This window comes from Bufo gargarizans, chromosome 4, assembly GCF_014858855.1.
Source record: "Bufo gargarizans isolate SCDJY-AF-19 chromosome 4, ASM1485885v1, whole genome shotgun sequence".
NCBI lineage: Eukaryota > Metazoa > Chordata > Amphibia > Anura > Bufonidae > Bufo > Bufo gargarizans.
Window position 1 is genome coordinate 473,120,865 of NC_058083.1, and position 22,002 is coordinate 473,142,866.

The 22,002-nt window shown below is 45.5% G+C and overlaps 1 protein-coding gene across 1 annotated transcript in view; it reads right to left on the minus strand.

Moving 5' to 3' along the window:
• Window positions 1-6,941: 6,941 nt before the first annotated feature.
• ETAA1 (ETAA1 activator of ATR kinase) overlaps window positions 6,942-22,002 on the minus strand; it is a 30,166-nt gene continuing 15,105 nt past the window's right edge. Inside the window, exons 4-6 of the mRNA XM_044289914.1 lie at window positions 21,643-21,749; window positions 8,698-10,508; window positions 6,942-7,386 (exon numbers count right to left, since the gene is read on the minus strand). Coding sequence (XP_044145849.1) covers window positions 7,262-7,386; window positions 8,698-10,508; window positions 21,643-21,749 — 2,043 coding nt within the window. The 3' untranslated portion in view covers window positions 6,942-7,261. The remainder of the gene's footprint in view (window positions 7,387-8,697; window positions 10,509-21,642; window positions 21,750-22,002) is intronic.

Below are 22,002 nucleotides of genomic sequence, written 5' to 3' on the forward strand. Positions count from 1 at the left end.
AGAAAAGGCAAAGACCAACAAGGAACCAAAAAGCCAACTACCCAACGGGTAACAAAAACTCGGAAAACGCACAGAGAAAAAACAATGAATGGGTGGGTGCTGTGTCCCCCAAGGAAAGAGCGAGAAAGAGATTTTACTGGTAAGTTATACAAAAATCTCGTTTTCTCGCCCAGTTTCCTTGGGGGACACAGAAGACCTTGGGACGTTCAAAAGCAGTCCAAAAGGGGGAGGGACCACAGCACCAAGGTGAAGCACCCGAAAGGCATCAATGAACCGCCGCCTGTAAACCCAGGCGGGGTAAGGCAGCATCCGCCAAAGTCAGAGTATGCACCCTGTAGAAACTCAGTAAGGCGTGCAAGGCAGACCTGTGGCCGCCTGTGCCCAAATGCCCAGCCGAAGCCCAATGCCTCCAGCCCAGGAGGCACCGACCGCTCTGGTGAAAGGAACGGTGACACCAAAGACAGAATCCTGCCCTAGGTGCGGTAACCTCAGCAATAGCCAATCTGATCAAGCGGAGGAAAACCACCCTGGAGTCTGTCAACCCTATGCACAGACCTCCTGGAAACCCAAGAGGCCGAACGTCTGCAAGAGTCGGAGATCTCCAAGTAAAAACGGCAAGGCCCAAACAACGTCCAAATAGGTGAGGTGTTGAAGCGAAAGGCAAACACCACCTTCAGAAGGAAGGAAGAAACGGGATGCAGAACAGCCCTGTCCTGGAAAAGACAGAAAGCTCGTAACAAAAAAAGGGGCCATTCCGGCACCCGTCAGAGACACGACTGATACGGAACACAACCGTACAGGACAGAAGGGATAGAGAGAACTCCTGTAACGGCTCCAAGGACAAGATTGGAGCGCCGAGAGCTCAGAATACAGTCCCCAGGGCGGTACCGAAGGACAGTACAGAGGAACCAAAGAGCCACTCCGAGGAAGAAGGTCTTGGCAGGCCAGAGGGCCGGGAACGCTGGAAGAGGAAGAACAGCGCCGACACTTGACACCTCAAGGAAAAGACAGAACCTTGGGGAAAGAACTTCAGAGTGGGGAATGCACAGCTTCCCACAGAACCCCAGACAAAAAAAACCTAAGTCTTACGACAGATCCTGGACGAAACACAGCCAGGAGTGGACAGTCGCCTGGCAAGCAGGCGAAAAACCCAATGTGATCAGGCGCAGACCAGTAACACGGGCAGAAGGGTCGACAAAACTAGCCCCGTCGGCCCTCGAACAATGTTGTCCCGTATCCACCCGAGCGGAGGAGCAGAGGACAGAGGGAAAGAACCCAAAGGATCCGCCAGACGCCAGGGGAAGGCAGGCTAAAGTCCATGCTGATGCAACCACTTTGTACAGTCCCGGTGAGGGAGATCAAAGGACAATCTGGACCGAGGTAGTCCCCCCAAGTTATCGAGAAAAGCAAGTCTACATCAGGACCAGCGTCTTAGAACGGGCCACGCAATCTGCACTCAGTGGGGGGACAGAACGCGGTAGACTCGGTAAATAGGCACACAGCTAATACAGCCAGCGTGAACAAGGGAGACGGTACGAGGCCAAAAGGAACACCGGAACCATCCACATGAACAATCATGCTCTACCCAGAGGGGAGGACAGTGAAAATACAGCCTCCGAAGGCTGGCGAGAAGCCACATCGGAGTGATTCGTATAGAGCGGGAGCCGAACAAAGCCGGCGAGATAAGGCCGTCGAGACAGAGGCCGACAAAACACCCTCCAACCGAAAGGAGGAGGAGTGGGCAACAGGGAAGCCATAGACTCAAAAGCAGAACCCGCTACACTGTGAGACGCCCGGTCCACCGTCTCGCAGAAGGCGAATACCTTGAAGAACCCAAGGCGGAGGTCCCCGGACCTGGGTAATCCAGCACCCAAGAGAAGTCGGGTGACCTTCCCGAGAAGAGCAGCCCGAACCCGGTAGCAGATCAGACAGAAGCGTAGAGGCGCCAAGAGGACGGACTCATACCACACTGCATCCGAAGAGGAGGAAATTGCAGCAGGCAAGGGAACCGCAGTCCTGCCAGAGCCAACGAAGAATTCGAGAGGCGCTGCAGACAACAGCACTCTCGACCATGTGACCACTAGCGCAGGGAAGTAATGCCGCAGAAGGACACATGGGCATGCATCTAGGACCCACGAACACTCCCTGGCAGCTCGGTGCAGCAGAGAGCAAAAGAGCCTGTCCGGTCAGGAGGACAGAATGAACTCCCTAGGGACGAGTGCAAGGCTGGCGGCAAGCATCGTCTCCCAAGAAACAAAGGTATGCCGCAGGAAGCAGGTGAGGCATACGTACGAGCAGCCCCGTAAGCAGCGAGAAGGCCAACCCACCTAGAAAAAAGGGGGGGCTCGTCCCAGAGTGCCACAGCATGTACGGAATTGCAAAGTGCAACCTGAAAGGGAGTTATGCACAAACCTAGCATAGCATGCGAAGGAACGCAATCAGTCCACCCTGAAAGGGGGGAAATTGTACCTGGCCAACAGCAGTCGGCAAGAGTGCAAAGACCCGTCCCAAAAGGGAGTGATGCCTAAGGCCGTACCTACTTCAGAGAAGCAGGACATTACCCTATAAACCAGCAGGAACGCAGGAGCTCCACCTAGCGAAAGGGGAACATGCACAGGGATATCCTAGCATTAAATGAGTGTGCAATAAAACACCCAACACTGAACTCAGCGAGAGTGCAACTACTCTGCCAACGAAGGGGGACATGTACAAGTCCAGCACAGCCATATAAGGACAGCCGTGAATCTCATGAGCGTGCCAAATTCTGCCCTTGAAGTGAGAGGAGGTCACGCACAAGGCCAGCACCGTAACCAATGGAAGTGCAAGCGTTCCACCCATGTTAGAGGGCCATTCTCATGGCCAGCAATGTATCCGGTGAGAGTGTAGCACAACGCCCAGAAAAAGGGAGGGTAAAGCACATGGCCAGCATCTCATCCAGGGAGAGTGCGAGCACACCGCCATGCATGGGAGTCATACACATGGCCCGCAATGTACCGGCAAGAGACAAACACAGTCACTAAGGATGTGTGCATGTCGCCTGAGGAAGGAAGGCATGCCCCGGGCTGGCAGAGAATCCAGCAAGAGTGCGTACACCGCCTACGGAAGAGGGGCCACGCATATGGCCGACAGCGGATCCAGCGAGAGTGCAAGCACCCTGCCATGTATGGGGTACATGCACGTGGCCAGCAACGTACCTGCGAGGAAACAACCAACGACAGAGGGATGTATGTATGCTGCCTGAGGGAAGGAGGCATACCTAAGGCCGGCAGGGAATCCAACAAGGGTGCAGCATACCGCCTAAGAAATGTCCGGCAGCGAAACCAGTGAGAGTGCAGCACAATAACATAGTACATAAGTACAACATAGCACATCAGCGAGAGTGCAGCATTCCGCCAATGGAAGGGGGACGTGCACATAGCCAGTACCGTATCCGGTGAGAGTGCAGTATTCCGCCTAAAAAAGGGGGTCATGCACATGATCGGCAACAGATCCATTGAGAGTGCTGCGTTCCGCCCAGGAAGGGGGTCACGCACATGGCCGGCAGCGAATGCAGTGAGTGCTGCGTTCCGCCCAGGAAGGGGGTCCCGCACATGGCCGGCAGCAAATCCAGAGAGTGCAGCGTTCCGCTTATGGAAGGGGGTCGTGCACATGGCCAGCACCGTATCCGGTGAAGGTGCAGTATTCCGCCTAAGAAGGGGGTCATGCACATGGCCAGCCAGGGAGAGTGCAGTAGCCCGCCTAGGAGGGGGGGGAATGCACATGGCAGGCACCATAACTGGAGAGACGATGAATGCTGCCTACAGAAGGTCCGAATGCACTTGGCCAGCGCCGTATCCTGGAAGAGGCAAGAAAAAACCGCCTAAAAGGGGAAATGCCCTAGCAGCGACGCAGGCTGGGAGCGCAACACCATGCCGCCTGTGGAAAGAGGTCATGCAGACATGCAGCATTACTGATGAGGCTGCAGCGTCCTGCGCAGCCCAATAGAAATCATGATCTATTATTAATTATTTCATCATTATAAAAAAAAAATTTTTTTTTTTTATTTCATTTAAACCCAGCTTCTGAGGCTAAAGGGGAGCCACTATATAGGGGCCCTGAGAGACCAGGAGAAAAAAAGGGGGGCCAACTATACAGACCCATTTGTGGGAGCCGGCCTGCACCCAAAGGGTTAACAGGGATCCGGCCTGGAGGGCGGCGTGCGATCCCCTGAGGGCGGAGGAACCTCCAGGCGGGAAAAAAATCGCGCCTGGAGAAGTTCCCGCCCCCTCCACCAGAGACCGGAAAAGTGCGGCCTAGTAGGCCGCGAAGCCGGGGGCTAAATTTGCGGAGTCCGGCCCGTCATACCGCCGGGACCTGAGGCGGAATGGCGGTTCAAACCGGCCGCGGGAGCCCACCCCGCGGGCCGGTCGGGATTGCGGCCCAGCAGGCCGCCCTCCACAGCTATTTGGACCAATTAGCGGAGCCCCGCCGACCGGCACCTGCTGGGGCAAGTCAAGCCCAATGCCGGCCGCGGGAGCCCACCCCGCCGGCCGAAAGAGACAGGGGCCCGGAGTGGCGGTTTTGCCGGCCGCGGAGCCCACCCGGCCGGTCGGAAAAGACAGGGGCCGGAATGCGGTATTGCCGGTCGCGGGAGCCCACCCCGCCACCAGAAGAGACAGGAGGGCCGGAATGGCGGCTCGCTGGCCGCGGGAGCCCACCCCGCCGGCCGGAAGATACAGGGGCCCGGAGTGGCGGTCCTGCCGGCCGCGGGAGCCCACCCAGCCGGCCGGAAAAGACAGGGGCCGGAATGCGGTTTTGCCGGCCGCGGGAGCCCACCCCGCCGCCAGAAGAGACAGGAGGGCCGGAATAGCGGCTCGCTGGCCGCGGGAGCCCACCCCGCCGGCCGGAAGAGTAAGGGGTCCTCCTTACTCCACTGCAGCGTCCTGCCCCTCCGGTAAGCCCAATGTGATTAGGCGAGATGGGGGGAAGCGCAGATGCCAGGGGGGGACCCAGAGACGGAGAGGTCAGGATATAGTCCCCTCACTAGCAGCATGTCCTATGAGGCCAGGAGAAAAGGGGAGCAGATTGCCGCACAGCGGCACCCCAGGGGCCAGCCTATGTCCAGCAGGGGAAGGGTCCAGAGGCCCAGTATGGGGGTCAGGCACGCAGGAGACCATTGGGTGGGGGACGTAGGGCTGGAGAAGCCACTCTCTTACCACAGCCGTCTTCACCCTCGGTCCATTCCAGCAGGGTCGCCCCTTCAGCTACTGGCACCGTAGTGGCAGGACGCTGGAAGAGGGGCTTGGCGTGCGGGCGACCCTTGCGCTGGCGGGATGCAGGGGAGCTGGACTGCCCTGGTCCACCTTGCCTTCTGTGGGGGAGGCAGCAGTGCGGTGACCGGCACTGGCGCAGCTCAACCCCGGGAGAAACAGAGAGGTCTAGTGCGTCTCTGTTGTCCCTGATGATCTGGAACAAAAAAGAAAGAAAAAAGTAAAAATCTAAAATTTAAACAAGGAGAAAACAGCCCTGCAGAGCAGGGAGTGTCTTGCCTCCTTGGACACTAAGCTAAAAACTGGCAGTCTCTCTCTCCAGGCTGAGGGTATAGCTGTGGAGGAGGGGCTTAACAGTTTTCACTTAGTGTCACGCCTCCTATGGAGATGAGCTATACCCAAGGTCTTCTGTGTCCCCCAAGGAAACTGGGCGAGAAAAATGGGAAAAGTTGTCTTTTGCCAAGATATTTCTCTCACCCAGCATGGGTATATGTAAAATGACACCCCAAAACACATTCCCCAACTTCCCCTGAGTACGGCGATACCAGATGTGTCACACTTTTTTGCTGCCAAGGTGGGCAAAGGGGCCCATATTCCAAAGTGCACCTTTCGGATTTCACCGGTCATTTTTTACATTTTGATTGCAAAGTACTTCTCACACATTTGGGCCCCTAAATTGCCAGGGCAGTATAACTACGCCACAAGTGACCCCATTTTGGAAAGAAGACACCCCAAGGTATTCTGTGAGGGGCATGGTGAGTTCCTAGAATTTTTATTTTTTTTTGTCGCAAGTTAGTGGAATATGAGACTTTGTAAGAAAAAATAAATAAAAAATCATCATCATTTTCCGCTAACTTTTGACAAAAAATAAAAAGTTCTATAAACTCCCTATGCCCATCAGCGAATACCTTAGGGTGTCTACTTTCCGAAATGGGGTCATTTGTGGGGTTTTTCTACTGTTTGGGCATTGTAGAACCTCAGGAATCATGACAGGTGCTCAGAAAGTCAGAGCTGCTTCAAAAAGCGGAAATTCACATTTTTGTACCATAGTGTGTAAACGCTATAACTTTTACCCAAACCATTTTTTTTTTTTGCCCAAACATTTTTTTGCTGAATTATAGCACCTCCAGACCGTGTTCACACCATAGTTAGAGCAGCGGTTAGGACCCCTTGCCATGCTGAGAGCCGTGACGTGGTGCATGATGGGCTCCGATATCTCCATGACTGGAATATATTGGCAAAAGTCTCAGCTTTTAATACCTGCATTTATGTCTTGCCAGCATAGTCAGTGTTATATCTGTTTGGTGCAGTCTCTCTCTGCGTTTCCTATAGAAATGAATAGAGCAGCTACTTCGTTCATTTTAGGGGGCTGCAGGGGATACGGGACCCCCATTCTCGTGATCGGTGGGGATCTCCACAGTAGGACCCCCACCGATCTAATAGTTATCCCCCTATCCTAAGGCTAGGGGTTAACTTTAAACAACCAGAGTGCCCCTTTAAAGCCAGAGCAGAGAGCTGAGTAAATTTGCTTCTGCAGCACCTGCCATGTTGGTGCATTACATGGTCGACCCAATGACTGGCACGTAATGAGGACTTGCCTGTGGTTCTCCTGCCCATAAAAGCTGATTGAGCAGGATTCACAGGAATCTGTCTCTTCCACGGCTACTAACAACAACTGCCAAGTCAGGTCCGTAAATTATTAATGCCTTTATTTAGCAAACCAAAAGTTCGAAAACTCATTTATTAAGTGTTAATACATCTAACAAAAGGCTAGAAAATGGCCTCCAGGGGTGTTTTCTGAGAACATGATGATTACAAATCAAACTTGTTCATTCCTGAACATGGCAGGACACTTTATTATACAAAAAATACAAATAAATAGTTTAACACTGTAAACGTTTTAGAATGAACTATAATAAAATAGTGTTTGCTGTGATTTCCACGTGTAATTTCTCACAGAGAAATTATAAGATGGCTCTAAACAAGGTATCCAATACAACAATATAGAAAGACTAGGTTGGTGCAATGTCACCGGAACTTGCTCGCGCTTTCATTTTCCTCCGGGCCAAAGCTTCTTGTTTCTTCCTCTCAATCTCCTCCATAGAACATTTCTTATTGTGGTCTTCAGATACAAACACTGAAATAAAACAAAAAGCTCCTTTAGCTTAGTAAAACATTTTCAAATTTCTTCATTAAAATGTCCCCCCCCCCCCCCCCCTATTTTTATGCCACCCTCTTATTCTAATCTATTGGTACTTCTTTATATAAGAATTTTTTTTCTATGTAGGAATGGGAAAGCCTTTATATCAAAGTTTAGTGTTGGCATTCCAAATAGTGTGGATATGCAAATAAGCCTCTAGGCGCAACCGGGCATTACTGTTACACCTATAGGCTCAGCTCTCTTGGAACTGCCACGTCCTCTCCACTTTTATTGACAGGGACAGGTGTGATAATGATTTCCCTGCCTGGCCCTGTCAATCAAAGTGCTGGGAATGCAGCAGTTGCAGAGAGAGCAAAGCCTCTAGGTGTAACGGTAACGCCCCCGTTGCTCTTAGAGGCTCATTTGCATATATTAAGACATCAGTTTTCTCAGCAATGCGGGCACATATGAACATGGGACCAACACAGATGCCTTCAGCTGCCAAGTGCACATGCAACAGGTCAGCCAGTGTCATAGGGACTAATCTGCTGAAAGATGCCCTTCAAGTAGCTGATTAGGAAGAGGGTGATTGAAGTCAGACAACTAGTGATCAGATATTGAAGACCTATCCTGAGTATTTTGGGAACAGCTACGTAATTAGGACTATGTAATGGACACTGCTTTGAGGCTGGAATATTATAATAAATTCTGCACGTTGGGCACTATGGTGTGATATACTACTTGGGAAAGTCCCGATTGCCAAAACACTGTTGTTTTTGGCTTATGCGCTCCAAATATAGGGTATAGTTAACTTGGTGGTGCCTTGGACTCTTCTTGTAAATTGAGCATAATCATTTGAGCAACATTGGTGATACTACGCTGGCACTACACCTTGGCCTAACTTGTAAATCCACGTGTGTGTGACTGCAACATGCCACCATTGTTTGGTCATAACATAGGGACAGTTCCTGCGAGTATGGTACCACTATTTGGAGAATTTTAGGATGTCCTTAGCATTATAGCTCTGGGCTGGGAACACAGAATTGTATTAAGAGTACAACTGTAGCCCCCATCACATAGCTATGATCAACGTTTTGGATCCTAGTTTGGATTAGGGTTAGGTAGTCAGGTTATGCAAGAAAGAGGCTAAGTGAAAACACTTAAGCACTCTATTACTGGCAAATGGGAGTAAAATATGTAATCACATGTCTGATTAGCAACCACAGGTAGCATAGCATACACTTTTCAAATACACATACATAATATATAACATATGGTCCTTCTTGGACCCCTTTGCCATCCCCTTACCTTTAGAAGACTGTAGGGTGGACTCTGAAAGGTGCCTTTTTAATGTTGATTGCTGAGAATTGCTTATACTGTCAGAGTTAGATCGCACAAGTGTGTCCCTGTTATTCCTACTACCACCAAAAGTTTGAGAATGAAGACCATTATAACTGCTCCAGCTTCCAGCAACCGAGTGTGCTGTGTGAACAGATGTCACCTGGGTTGGCTTTATCTTTGTAAATGAATACTTAGAAGGAGCTGATGGGTTTGTTACACTGCATGTAGTAGCCAGAGACTTTTCTGGGTTCTGTGATTGAGGGCTAGTAACAACCAAGCTTTTACGCTCCCCTCCTGAAGGCACGGAACAGGATCTGCTAAAAGTCTGGTTAGACTTTTGTAAAGAACTGATTTTAAAAGCATTTGAGCAATTTCCACTGAAAGAGGCAGGCGAGACCCCTCTGTTGTTCAACTTATTTATACCGAACGAGGAGCTTGCCGTAACATGGCTTACATTTCTGTTTTGGTGACTGGCATTGGTTCCCTGTTTAGCAGGGATTTGGCAAGTTGTACTTGTTAACAGAGGAGTTTCCTTCTTAGGGTTTTCTCCAGTGGTTTCATAAGCTTGAGTTAATCTTTCAACGTCATCGCAAACTTGATACAGTAGATCATCATCATCTTCCTTCTCTTCCCACAGACTATCAGACTCACAAAACTTATCGAGAACTTCCTCGGAGAACTGGAGATCATCCCATTCGTCATGTGGGACAGAGTCTTTGTTAGCAGTCATCGTCCGAGTCTGTGGCACTGTCGGGGCACATGGTTTCTGGGAGGATTTAATCAAAGTGCTATTTGTTGCCAGTGCCAAGCTATGAACATTATTGCTTATCACTTGTCCTGCTGCATTTGTCTGAGGTTTCGAAGGCACGCGAGTTTGAGTACTAGAAAAGGATTTTACATTATTTGTGTCTCTTGAACTGCCTTGAAATGAATTAACACTAGTCACTTCTTTGCTACGCAGGTTACTGGGTTTTGTCTCACATCCAACACTTCCCTTCCTTGGCACAAACTTGTAATTACTAGTCTTACTGAAAGAAGAAGAAATAGCAGTGGACTTATCCTCCCCTCCTGCAAGGTGGGTGCTGGTCTGACCCAGTTTACTGGAAGGCATACTATTTTTAGGGGTAGCAATAAGTTCGGGATTCTGAGTAACCTGCATGATAAAAGAGTCATCATCAAGGAGATCATGGCCCCAGTCATCCTCAAAATCATCTTGGCTGCTTGATACTGACTGGACGGTTTCCTTCTCCTTACCGTTATTTTGCTTGTGACATGTTTTTACACTCTGTAATTTGTTTGTGGAGATTTTTGAAGCTGAACTAGACTGCTCTGACTTTTTAAGTTTTTCAGAACATTGTTCTTTTTTACTGTGCCCAATATCTTCATGGACATTGCTTCTCACATTTACTGGAGCTTTGTTCACACTGCTAATGGAAACATCTGAAAAACCTTGGCTTAAACGTCCGCTGTACTTCTGCGTCGATGAATCAAACAGATCATTAAGGGCAGCTTCAACATCCTGGTCCACAGACCTTTGACTACTCCCCTGAGGTGCAGATCTCTGACTAACAGATTTCAGAACCAGATTCATATCATCTTCTTCGGGGAGGTCTTCCATGAACGAGTCTTCTTTGTTGTCCATAGCATTGCGTTCACTGAACATTTCATACTCAGAATTCGCCAGCTGCTCCTCATTCTGATCTTTTTGCTTCACCAGATTACTATCTAATTGCTTTGCCAATTTCATGAGTTCTTCTTCAGTTTGTAAAATCCTTGACCTGCAGTAATAAGCAAAAAAGTAAAGTAAGTAAACAAATTAAAATGTTCCCAATTCCCTATACTGAAGTCGGAACCCAAACTGTTATGGGGTTGTTCGCGAGTCTTCCCAATGTGTATTTTACAAGAGTATCTTGGCAAAAACCTGAGACTGATATTCTGATTTCTGCTATGGATGTGCCGAGGAGCCGCATGGAGATTAGCCACAAAGAGGCTAATAAGCTGCTTTTCCATGCAGCATCCACAAAAAGGATGAACATGGTCACTCTCATTGTGGATGATCTTTTTCTGCACCTGATTTTTACAAGGCCATGTAAATACTGGATATAAAATACCCTATGGATGTTAACTTTGATGAGGATTTTGGTGCGGAGTCCACATCCAACTGGTTATTCACATATCAGCCTTAAAAACCATCCATGCTGTAGCTGCAACAAACAGACAATTTTATTAAGTACTGCAGTAAGGTCCTATGCCCGTGTAGGAAACAAGCTTAATGATTGCAGGGGGGAATTGTCTCCAGGTCCGTGTTCCATGACGCAGGGCCAAGAACAGGACAAAACGGCGGAGTAAATACTAACACTTGGCTCTATGGGTTAGTATGCAGCCTGTATGCAGTGAACTGTGTATACGGACCAAAAATATGGCTGTGTGGATAGGCCATAAATCCTCAGCAAATTCTGAATATGTGAGCGAGTCCTTATTCTTCTCTATGGAAGCAGCCCAGTGAGTGCTTTATTCTATGGATATGTCATAAATAGGGATAATTCAGCTTAACCACTTCAGATCTGCTCGTTGACTATAAACGTTCGGCTAGTGGTTGTTTATCTCTGAATGGACGTTCTAAAACCTCCATTCAGAGATCGCAGCTACACGCTAATGGTGCATCTGCTGTGTCAGGGGCCCGCTGCCAGTGAGCAGGGAACCCCAGGGAGAAGGCAGGGACAGTTCCCAGGTGTCCGTGCCTTCTAGATCGCTGCATACATAGCGCTCAGCGAGCGCTGTGTATACAAATCAGGAAGCGTTATGCGCTTCCTGTCCGGGCCCGGTGGTCATGTGACCACTGGGGCCGGTAGAGTACAGAAGCTGTCGGGTCTTTCACAGACCTCGATCAGCCCTGCACTGTGGCTGTACAACCTCTCTAGGGGCTGTATTTCCCCTGTAACTGGGGCTACTATGTCAGCCCCAGTTACAGGAGAAATCAATAGTGGAAAAAATAAATAAAAAAGTGATGTTAAATGTCCCCCAGAGGTCTTGTATGACCTTATGGGGGACGCAAAGAGTAAAAAAATAAAATATAAAATGTGTCTAATAAAAAAAAAAAAAAAAAAAAAAAAAAGTTTCACATGTAAAAAAAATACATTAAAAAAAATCTGCAATTAAGTAATTAAAAAACAAATTTTTAAATATAATTTTTTAAAATAAAATAGAAATATTTGGTATTGCCGCGTCCGTGACGGCCGGCTCTATAAATATATCAGATGATCCACCCTGTCCGATAAACACCATAAAAAATAAAAACTGTGTAAAAAAAAAAAGCAATTTTGGTCACCTTACATCACAAAAAGTGATCAAAACACCAAGTGATCAAAAAGGCATATGTCCCACAAAATGATACCAATAACACAGTCATCTAATCCCGCACAAAATGAGCCCCTACAGAAAATTGCTTAAAAAATAAAAACTATAGCTCTCAGAACATGGAGACATTAAAACATCATTGTTTTGCTTCAAAACTGCTATTATTGTGTTAAAGTGAACTAAATAAAAAAGTTGATATATTAGGTATTGCCGCGTCCGTAACAATCTGGTCTATAAAAACATCACATGACCTAACCCTTCAGATGAACACTGTAAAAAAAATAAAAACACAGTGCCAAAAAAGCTATTTTTTGTCATCTTACATCACAAAAATTGCAATACGAAGCGATTAGAAAGGTGTATGCCCCGCAACATAGTACCAATCAGTCACCTCATCCCGCAAAAATAAGACCCTACCTAAGACAATCGGTCAAAAAAATAAATAAAAAATAATATGACTTTCAGACAATTGAGACACTAAAATATGATTTTTTTGCTTCAAAACAGGCATTATTGTGTTAAAGTGAACTAAATAAGAAGTAGATATATTAGGTATTTTCGCGTCAGTAACAACCTGCTCTATAAAAATATCACATGACCTAACCCCTCAGGAGAACACTGCAAAAAAATAAAAACAGTGCCAAAAAAGCAATTTTTTAACATCACAAAGTGCAACACCAAGTGATCAAAATGGCGTTTGCCACCCAAAATAGTAGCAATCAAACTGTCACCTCATCTCGCAAAAAATTAGATCCTAACTAAGACAATCGGCCAAAAAATTTTAAAGCTATCGCTCTCAGACTTTGGAGACACTAAAACATCATTTTTTTGGTTTAAAAATTGCTATTATTGTGTAAAACTTAAAGGGAATCTGTCACTAGCAATTTACCCAATTTTTTTTTCATGAATCCATGTTTAATAGAGTACCTTTTTTCCAGCACTTAGCCACGCCTCTGGGAGGCGATTTAGATGAACTTGGAGGCGTTATTAGTTTTCAAATTTAGCCGGGCACGGCACTTCAGAGGGGCGTTCCTGGGGACCGTGGAGAAAGAATAACGCCCCTCTGGGCTACTTACAGCGTCATTTGCATATCAGAAGAATTGATTTTTTGAAGAAATGACAAGACTCACAATAAAAAGAACAAGACAGATGGAAAAAAGGTACTCTATTAAACATGGATTCATAAAAAAAAAATTGGGGCAAATTGCTAGTGACAGATTCCCTTTAATTAAATGAGAAAAAAGTATACATATTAGATATGGCCACGTTCGTATCGATCTGCTCTATAAAAATGTCACGTGACCTAACCCATCATGTGAACGCTGTAAAAATAAATACTGTGCTAAAACAAACTATTTTTTGGTCACCTTGCTCCATAAAGTGTTATAATGAATGATCAAAATATCATATGTACCCAAAAATGGTACCAATAAAAACATCAACTCTTCCTTCATAAAACAAGCCCCTGCACAAGGCAATCGGCAGAAAAATAAAAAAAATATGGCGTTCAGAAAATGGAGACACAAAAACAATTTTGCTTTTCAAAAATTCTTTATTATGTAAAAATTAGACAAAAACAAACAAAGTAGACATATTTAATATCATTGCGACCGTAACAATCTGCTCTATAAAAATAGCAAGTGATCTACCCTGTCAGGTGAATGTTGTAAAAAATTAAAACAGTGCAATTTTTGGGTTACCCACCTCTCAAAAAATTATATTATATAGAGCAATTAAAAATCATATGTACCCCAAAATAGTACCAATAAAACTGTCTCCTAACCCCTAGTTTCCAAAATGGGGTCACTTTTTAGGGGAGTTTCTACTGTAAGGGTGCATCAGGGGGGCTTCAAATGGGACATGGCATCTAAAAACCAGTTCAGCAAAATCTGCCTTCCAAAAACCATATGGTGCTCCTTTTCTTCTGTGCCCTTACATCAGTTTACGACCACATGTGGGGTGTTCATGTAAACCGCAGAACCAGGGTAATAAATATTACGTTTTGTTTGGCTGTGAACCCTCGAAGTGTTAAAGAAAAAAAATTGATTAAAAAGGAAAATCTGCCAAAAAGTGAAATTTAGAAAACAATAATTACTATTACCGGTAATTGTTTTTCTTGAAACCCATGACGACCAAGAACTCCCATCCAGGACAGGAAACCTAAAGAGATAAAATGGTTCCCCACCACACCTCAGTGATTCTAAAAAACAGACCTCCGGAGGCGTGCCAACCACCAAGAACAAAAAGGTTGAAAACATAAACCAACAAAGTGGTAAAGAAGAGAAACCATCTGGTAAATTATATCTCTTCTAATATCTTCTAGGAAAGTAACTTTACCAGCTATATATATATATATATATATATATATATATATATATATATATCTCCTTTTTTTTGTAGGGAGGGAAATTGTTGGGGCACCATCATGGATTTCAAGAAAAACAATTACCGGTAAGAGTAATTATTGTTTTCCCCTCACCCATGATGGCACCCATGCACGAATAAACTATAAGGTAAAGAAATTGGGAGGGGGGGGGGGGTACAGCTTGTAGCACTATTTTTCCAAAGGCTGCACCTGAGTCAAGATGCAGTCTGTGATGTCTAAAAAAGGTATGGGGAGAGCTCCAAGTAGCAGCCGCTCTCTCCGCCCAAGAGGTTGCCACAGATCTGGTGGAATGAGCCCGAACCCCGAAGGAGGAGTCAGGTTAAGGGATGAATAAGCCAGGGAAATAGAATTCTTTGCCCATCTAGCAATAACACTAGCAGAGACTTTGCACCCTCTAGCTTTACCCAAAAACTGAATAAGGAGATTCTCATCTATTCTCCAAGATGAAGTGGAGTCTAGGTAAAATACTAAACACCCTCTGACATCCAGGCAAATGAATCTTTCTTCCAACATATTAGTTGGATTTGGACAGGAGGGAGGGAAGACCACCTTAGGCTGAAATGATGGAAGCAGTCTAATAATCACCTTGACCTCTAAAATGGTAGTATAGGGAGGAAAGGGAGAGAAAGCCTGTATTTCTGAAACCCATCAGCAAATGTTATAGCTAAAAGAAAGGCCATTTTGAAAGTAAGCATTTTAATAGAAATCTCACTTAATGGTTCAAACGGCTTTTGCAATAGGGCCGAAAGGACAGTATTCAAATCCCAGGGGGGAGACAAGGGTCTTAAAGAAGGGTACATTCTTGATGCTGCAGACAAGAATCTTTTAATCCATGGATGATCTGGAATCAAAGAAATAACTTAAAGGACTTTAAATGTAGATGCTTTAAGATTCCTATCTAGCCCTGCTTGCAAAAACTCTAGGATATTTGGTATTTCAGGAGACTTAAAGAGGTCTGGGCTATGTCCTAAGAAGGCTTTTCTTGAGGTAACCACCTTCCTACTCTTCAGCATAGTGGAGATTACTTAGGCGGATAATCCCCTTCTAGACCAAAGTTCCCTTTCAAAATCCAAATTTCTGGGCTGGGATGAACTAGCGGACCCTGGTACAGGACATCCTCTTTCAACGGAAGGGGCCAACTGAGGCTCTACTGCTAATTTTAACAGACTGGAGTACCAGAACCTCTTTGACCACATTCGAGCTATCAGGATAACCTCTTTCTATTTTATTCAATACCGTGGGAATAAGGCAACATGGAGGGAAGGCATACCATAACTCCTGGCTCCATTCCTGTGCTAACCCGCCTATTGCTAACGGGCCGTCCAAACGTTTGAGGGAGAAGAACCTCTCTAATTTTCTGTTGGCTCTTGAGGCAAAAAGGTCCACTGTGGGAAGACCGTACCTCTGGAATATTTGCAAAAAAATGTCTTTGTTTAGACACCATTTTCCTTGTTTTAAGGAGACTCGACTTAGAAAGTCTGCAATGACGTTCTCCTTCCCCTTCAGATGCACTGCTGACAGAAAAAGCCTTCTCTCCTCTTAACTGCTATATAAAAGATCTTCTGGCATAGGAGTAAAAGGGAAGGGACTCTCGTTCCCCCTTGACTGTTTATGTAGGCCGCTGTTGTAGAATTGTCGGAATAGAAGACAATCTGCCTGTGTTTCACCAACTTCAGTGCCATCTCTACTGCCTTTAACTCCTTGAAATTGGATGATGCTTTCCTCATGTTCAAGTCCTATCTCCCCTCCCAGCACTTGTTCTGGGATTGGGCCCCCCAATCCCAAGGGCTGGCATCTGTGGTAATTATAGTTGGGATTACAAATGTCCATGGAACCCCTGCGGATAGATTATCTGGAATTGTCCACCACAACAGGGAGATTCTTGTCTTTAAAGAAAAAGGTGGAAACTCTGATCCAAGGAATAAGGGGAGCCGTCCCATGATTTTAGGATGTTTGCTTGAAGCTCTCTGGAGTGGATCTGTGCATAAGGCACTGCTAGAATCGCTGATGTCATCTGCCCGAGTGCCACCATTGCTTCCCTGAAAGTACACTGGTAAGAAAGAAAGACTGACCAAACTCGCTCCCTGATAGACTCCTTCCTTGGAAGCGGAAGAAAACTTCTTTGCAGACGGGAGTCCAGCTGAATTCCTAAAAAAATGCAAACTTGAGAAGGAATTAGGTATAATTTTTCTAATTTATTTTCCATCCTAGATTGATTAGTGGAGCAGAGGAATTTTATATCTTTTTTCTAGTCTCTCTTTTGATTGAGAGACAATTAAAAAAATCGTCCAGATAGGTCACTAACGCAATTCCAGACAGTCTTACAAAAGCCACTACTTCTGCTACTACTTTGGTAAAGACTCTGAGAGCCTAAGAAACCCCAAAGGGCAGCCCTCTGTATTGGAGATGCAGTAACTCTCCCTGGACCCAGACTGCTATTCTTAAAAACATTTGGGAGGAAGCATGGATTGACCCATGGTAATATGCATCCTCCAGATCCCAGCTTGCCATCCAGCATTCATAGAAGAGGAGATTTACAGTTGATTTTATCGTCTCCATACGAAATGTTTTGTAGACCAGATTTGTTTAATTGTTTTAGATTTAAAATCACTCTGAATGTTCCATTGGGTTTCTTCACCAAGAATAGAGGGGAATAAAACCCTTTTCCCCCCTCTCTGTTTTGGGAACCGGGCAAGCTACCCCTTTTTCCAAGCATTTCTTCTTTACGGATTTTTGGGACAAGCTGTCTGGGCAAAAAAAATCTGGTGGATGAGAAAGGAATTCCAGTCGGCATCATTGTTGTTTGTCCTTTGGTCTATTGTCATGGGGCTTGAACAAAAAAAACCTGATCTTTTAGGAAATGTCTCCCTGTCTCTCCTGTCACCCTGCCTACACCTTTGTCTTTTAAAACTGGCTTGGGATTTACAGAAAAAAGCAAGTTTTCTGAGGAATCGGGAAACCCCTCTTCTTATCTAAGGCCCTTCTCTAGGATGTCAACAAGCGAGGAACCAAACAACCTAGAACCCTTAATATGGAAGAGTGTAGACTCAGAACCCTGATCCCACTTCCATGATTTAAGCCAGATAGCCCGTCTAGCTGCGTTAGACATGGCAGCTGCTTTGGTAGAAAAACGGATCACATCAGTAGAGGCGTCCGCCAGGAAGTCTGCGGCTTTAGAAAAGGTAGAGAGAAAAGATAGTAATTCCTCTCTAGGTCTTTTGTCCTTAATATGCAACTCCAGCTGAACTAACCATAGCCGTAAGGACCTGGAGACACAATGGCCGGCCTAAGACGTGTTGAAGCAGACTCCCAAGCACATCTAAGATAGACATCTGCTTTTTTTATCTAACGGATCTCCTGAGCAGCCTAAGTCATCAAATGGTAGAGCAGATTTTTGGGCTATTTTAGCTACCGGGGCATCTACCATGGGGGCCCTGTCCCAGACATCCGCTACGGACTCCTCAAACTTTTATTTCTTTTTACAGAATTAGGAATGAAAAAGAAATAAATAAATAAATGGATTTTTCCATTCTTTTCTGATAAAGGCTTCCATATTTTTATGAACAGGGAAAACTCTTTTCCTTTTAGGGCCAAAACCCTCAAAAACCTGGTCAGCAATAGATTTAGGTTGTTTTACATCCTCTAATTGCATGGTGGTTTTATCGGCTTTAAGTAAAGGCTCGGTATCTTCTGATGGAAAAAGAGCCCTCCCCGCTGAATCCTTATCCCAAGAGAAGAAATCATCTGATGAGGCCTGGTCAGATTTTCTATCCTCGTCCTCCAGAAAATCAGAATCAGAGTCCTTATTATAGGTAGAGCTTTCTGGAGATCTTGGGCGACTCTGACCGAGTGATTAAATAGAAGATTTAACTTCTGACTGTACCAAGGTCTTAATATTTCTGGATAAACATGCTTGACATAGAGGTTTACTATAAGAGGCTGCTAAGGCTACTCTACATCCTCCACATTCTTTATGTTTAGTCTTTCCGGATGATTTCTTTGGTGTTTTTGCTACCTATAACAATAAAGCAAAAGAACAGCCAAAATTACTTAGGAGAGGATAAGTCTGACCAGTAGTAGAGTCCAGCTTCCCCACTCCTCAGGACCAATACCAGTCTTGTGGGCCTCGAGGGTTGGCGCATCCTGCATCACCTGGTTCCGACATGCTGGTGAAAACCCAGATCCTGCACAGCACTGTGTGCACACAAGGCTGGCTGTCTTCTCCTGCAGCCAATTTATAAAACGCAAAAATCGCCTAATCCAAAGCATAAGGATGCCCACACCTCTTCTGGCCCAGCGCCCGGAAATTACATCATTGAGCCGGAAGGGGCCTTCAGAACGCCAGAGAAGCGTGCGCCGCCATCTTGGAAGCGGGAGGCCGGGCACCGCGCTGCAACACAGCCACAGCGGCTCCCTAATGAGGTTTGGGAGGAAGAGCAGGCTCGAGGAAGGCGTAGCTCCCTTTACGGTGTAGCAGACCCGTACCTTTCCAGCCTCCCGAGGTGAGAACCAAGCAACGGTAGGAGCCAGAGCTCCTCAGGTACCTCCTATCTGGAGGACAGGAAACCTGAACTGAGGTGTGGTGGGGGTATGAACCATTTTATCTCTTCAGGTTTCCTGTCCTGGATGGGAGGTCCTAGTCGCATGGGTGCTGTCATGGGTGAGGGGAAATTTAATCTCCATTTTCCTTTAATTCTTTTGGAACACCTAAAAGGGTTAACAAAGTTTGTAAAATCAGTTTTGAGTAACTTTAGGGGTGTCGTTTCTACAATGGGGTCATTTATGGGGCATGTCCACTATGTAAGCCCCACAAAGTGACTTCAGACCTGAACTGACCCTTAAAAAGTGGGTTTTGGAAATTTAAGAATTGTTTCTAAAATTCTAAGCCTTGTAACGTCCTAAAAAAAAAAAAAAATATGACATTTACAAAATGATGCCAACATAAAGTAGACATATGGGGGATGTTAAGTAAAATATATTTTATGAGGTATCACTTTTTGTTTTAAAAGCAGTAAAATAGAAACTTTGAAAATTTGCTAATTTTTCAAAACTTTTGCTAATTTGGGGATTTTTTCATAAATAAAAGTGAAGTATATTGACTCAAACTTATGACTATCATGAAGTAAAATGTGTCACGAGAAAACAGTCTCTGAATGGCTTGGATAAGTAAAAGCGTTCCAAAGTTATTACCACATAAAGTGACATATGTCAGATTTGCAAAAAATGGCTCGGTCAGGAAGGGGGTAAATGGCCCAGATGGGAAGTGGTTAACTTATGGTCTGTGGTCACGGGATCCATAACGCAATTTTGCAGTAACCTCAACCCGAACTTCTAAAACAGAAGTTCGCTCATCCCTAGTCATGAATGTATCTCGTGGGATGGAACTAGGGTTGGGCGATATCAAAAATATTCCCACGATAACGATATTAAGAAATTTATCGCCATCTTCACCGCAACCACAGAAAATGGGACATCCTAGCGAAAAACCCCGATAAGTGGGTTGTTCAAAGTGTGCCCATCATACATGCACATTGTCAGGAAGGACACCATGGGGGTCATTTACTATAGACTGGCACTTCCCATATGGGTCTTAGTCCCTACACACTACAGCCATATTACCGCAGCCCCCAGAGCACAGTGACTGTTCTCAGCCCCGGCCTCTCTGTGCAGCAGACCCCAGAGTGCAGCGACTGTTATCCAGTGCCGGTCTCCTGGCTCTGGGGGTTTATAGCCACTAGATGCCGTTTCTTTGTGACCTAAAGGACTTATACCCCTGTGACTAGGGTTGTCACAATACCAAAATTTTGATTCAATTTCGGTCCCATAAAAAAGTAATGCAATACTCAGTACCACGCAAAAGAAAAATGAACTGCCAAAAAAAAAGTGTGCATTCTGCAATTTATGGAATGTGCGGCCAATAATAGAATTAGTCCAATAATAGAATAGTCCTATTAGAATAATCCTATTTTTTAGGGGAGAAGGAGACTAAAAAGAATGGAGAAACGTGTTTTTTTTAAAAAAAAAATCTGTTACAGCGTTCACCACATAAGAGATCTTTTTTAATACTTTAATAGTTTGGACTTTTTAGGACGTGGCAATACCCAATTTTTTTTTTTTTATTGTTTATATATTTTTTATGTAAATTGGGAAAGGGGGCGATTTTTAATTTTTATGTTTTTTTTTTTTACTTTTTATTTAATAACTATTAGCCCCCTTATGGGGCTAGAACCTGGGATCTTTTCATCCCTTGTCCTATACACCCTGATAGAGCTCTATTAGGGTGCATAGGATCTCACATTGTCCCTGCTGTCCTGTGCTTTGTGCACACGGCAGCACGGAGATTACCATGGCAGCCATGGATGGCTTCAGTAGCGTCCTGGCTGCCATGGTAACCGATCGGAGCCCTGAGATTTCACTGCTAGGGCTCTGATCAGAAGATGCCACTGCACCACCAATGAAGAGGGGAGGGGACCCTGCGGCCACTGCCACCAATGATTATAATAATGGGTGGGGGGCTTAGGTGCAATGCGCCACCAATGATTATAATTTATAATACTGGGGTATGGGGGGAAAGGGGGGCGCACTGCGCCACCAATGAATGTAATTAACCCCATAATACAAATACAGACTGCGGGTGCCAGCCATATCACACAGCCGGCACTTGGCCTCAATGACAGGGATCCCACCAAAACGTGCCAATAAACCCCTCAGGTGCCGCATTTGAGGGGTAAATTGAGTCGTTCGCGGGATCGCCGCTTCCTGTCATCGAGACCAGGTGCCGGGTAGGCGATACAGCCGGCACCCGCAGTCTATATTTGTATTGACGGTAATTCTCATTGGTGGCGCAGGGGCCAAAGCCCCTCCCCATCTCCAATGTGCCGGCTGTAATGTGCGCCGGACATTTTAGAGGCATTCAGCACTGTGAGGTGTGTCAGCCCCTATGACGTCACTAAAATACTGCGGTCATTAAGAAATGGCGATATCGCCGTTTCTTAATACTGTGGTATATCGTTAATACCAGTTTATCGCCCAACCCTAGATGGAACCTCTTTAAAATAAGCAAAATATAAACTTATCAACAGCACAAGGCATACTTCTTAAATGTAAACCACTATAAAGCAAATAATTAGAACAAAAAAATCTCAGTGACTTCAAACCACGCATTGTACCTTTGAATTTTTGTTTTACTTCGGGCTACCAGCGGTGTACATGGGATAGCATCATCTCCGATCCAAATGCCAAGATATGCAGCTTCAGAGTTTGATGGCTTTTCATTCTAGAAACCAAAAATAATCGTTAGTGAAAAACAACAATTCTACCTAAAAAAAAAATAATAATAATTATAAAGATTTTACATGTCCACTTACCCACATACCAAGAAAATGATATTCATTATTCTGGGAAAGTGGGAGGAGGAATGCAAATTGATCCTTTCTGCCCCTAGTGGCCAGGTATGCATTCAGAATCATTGGTGTATAGCACAGATATAGCCAAATAAGTAGTCATTTATTCCAACTTGAATACAGTTT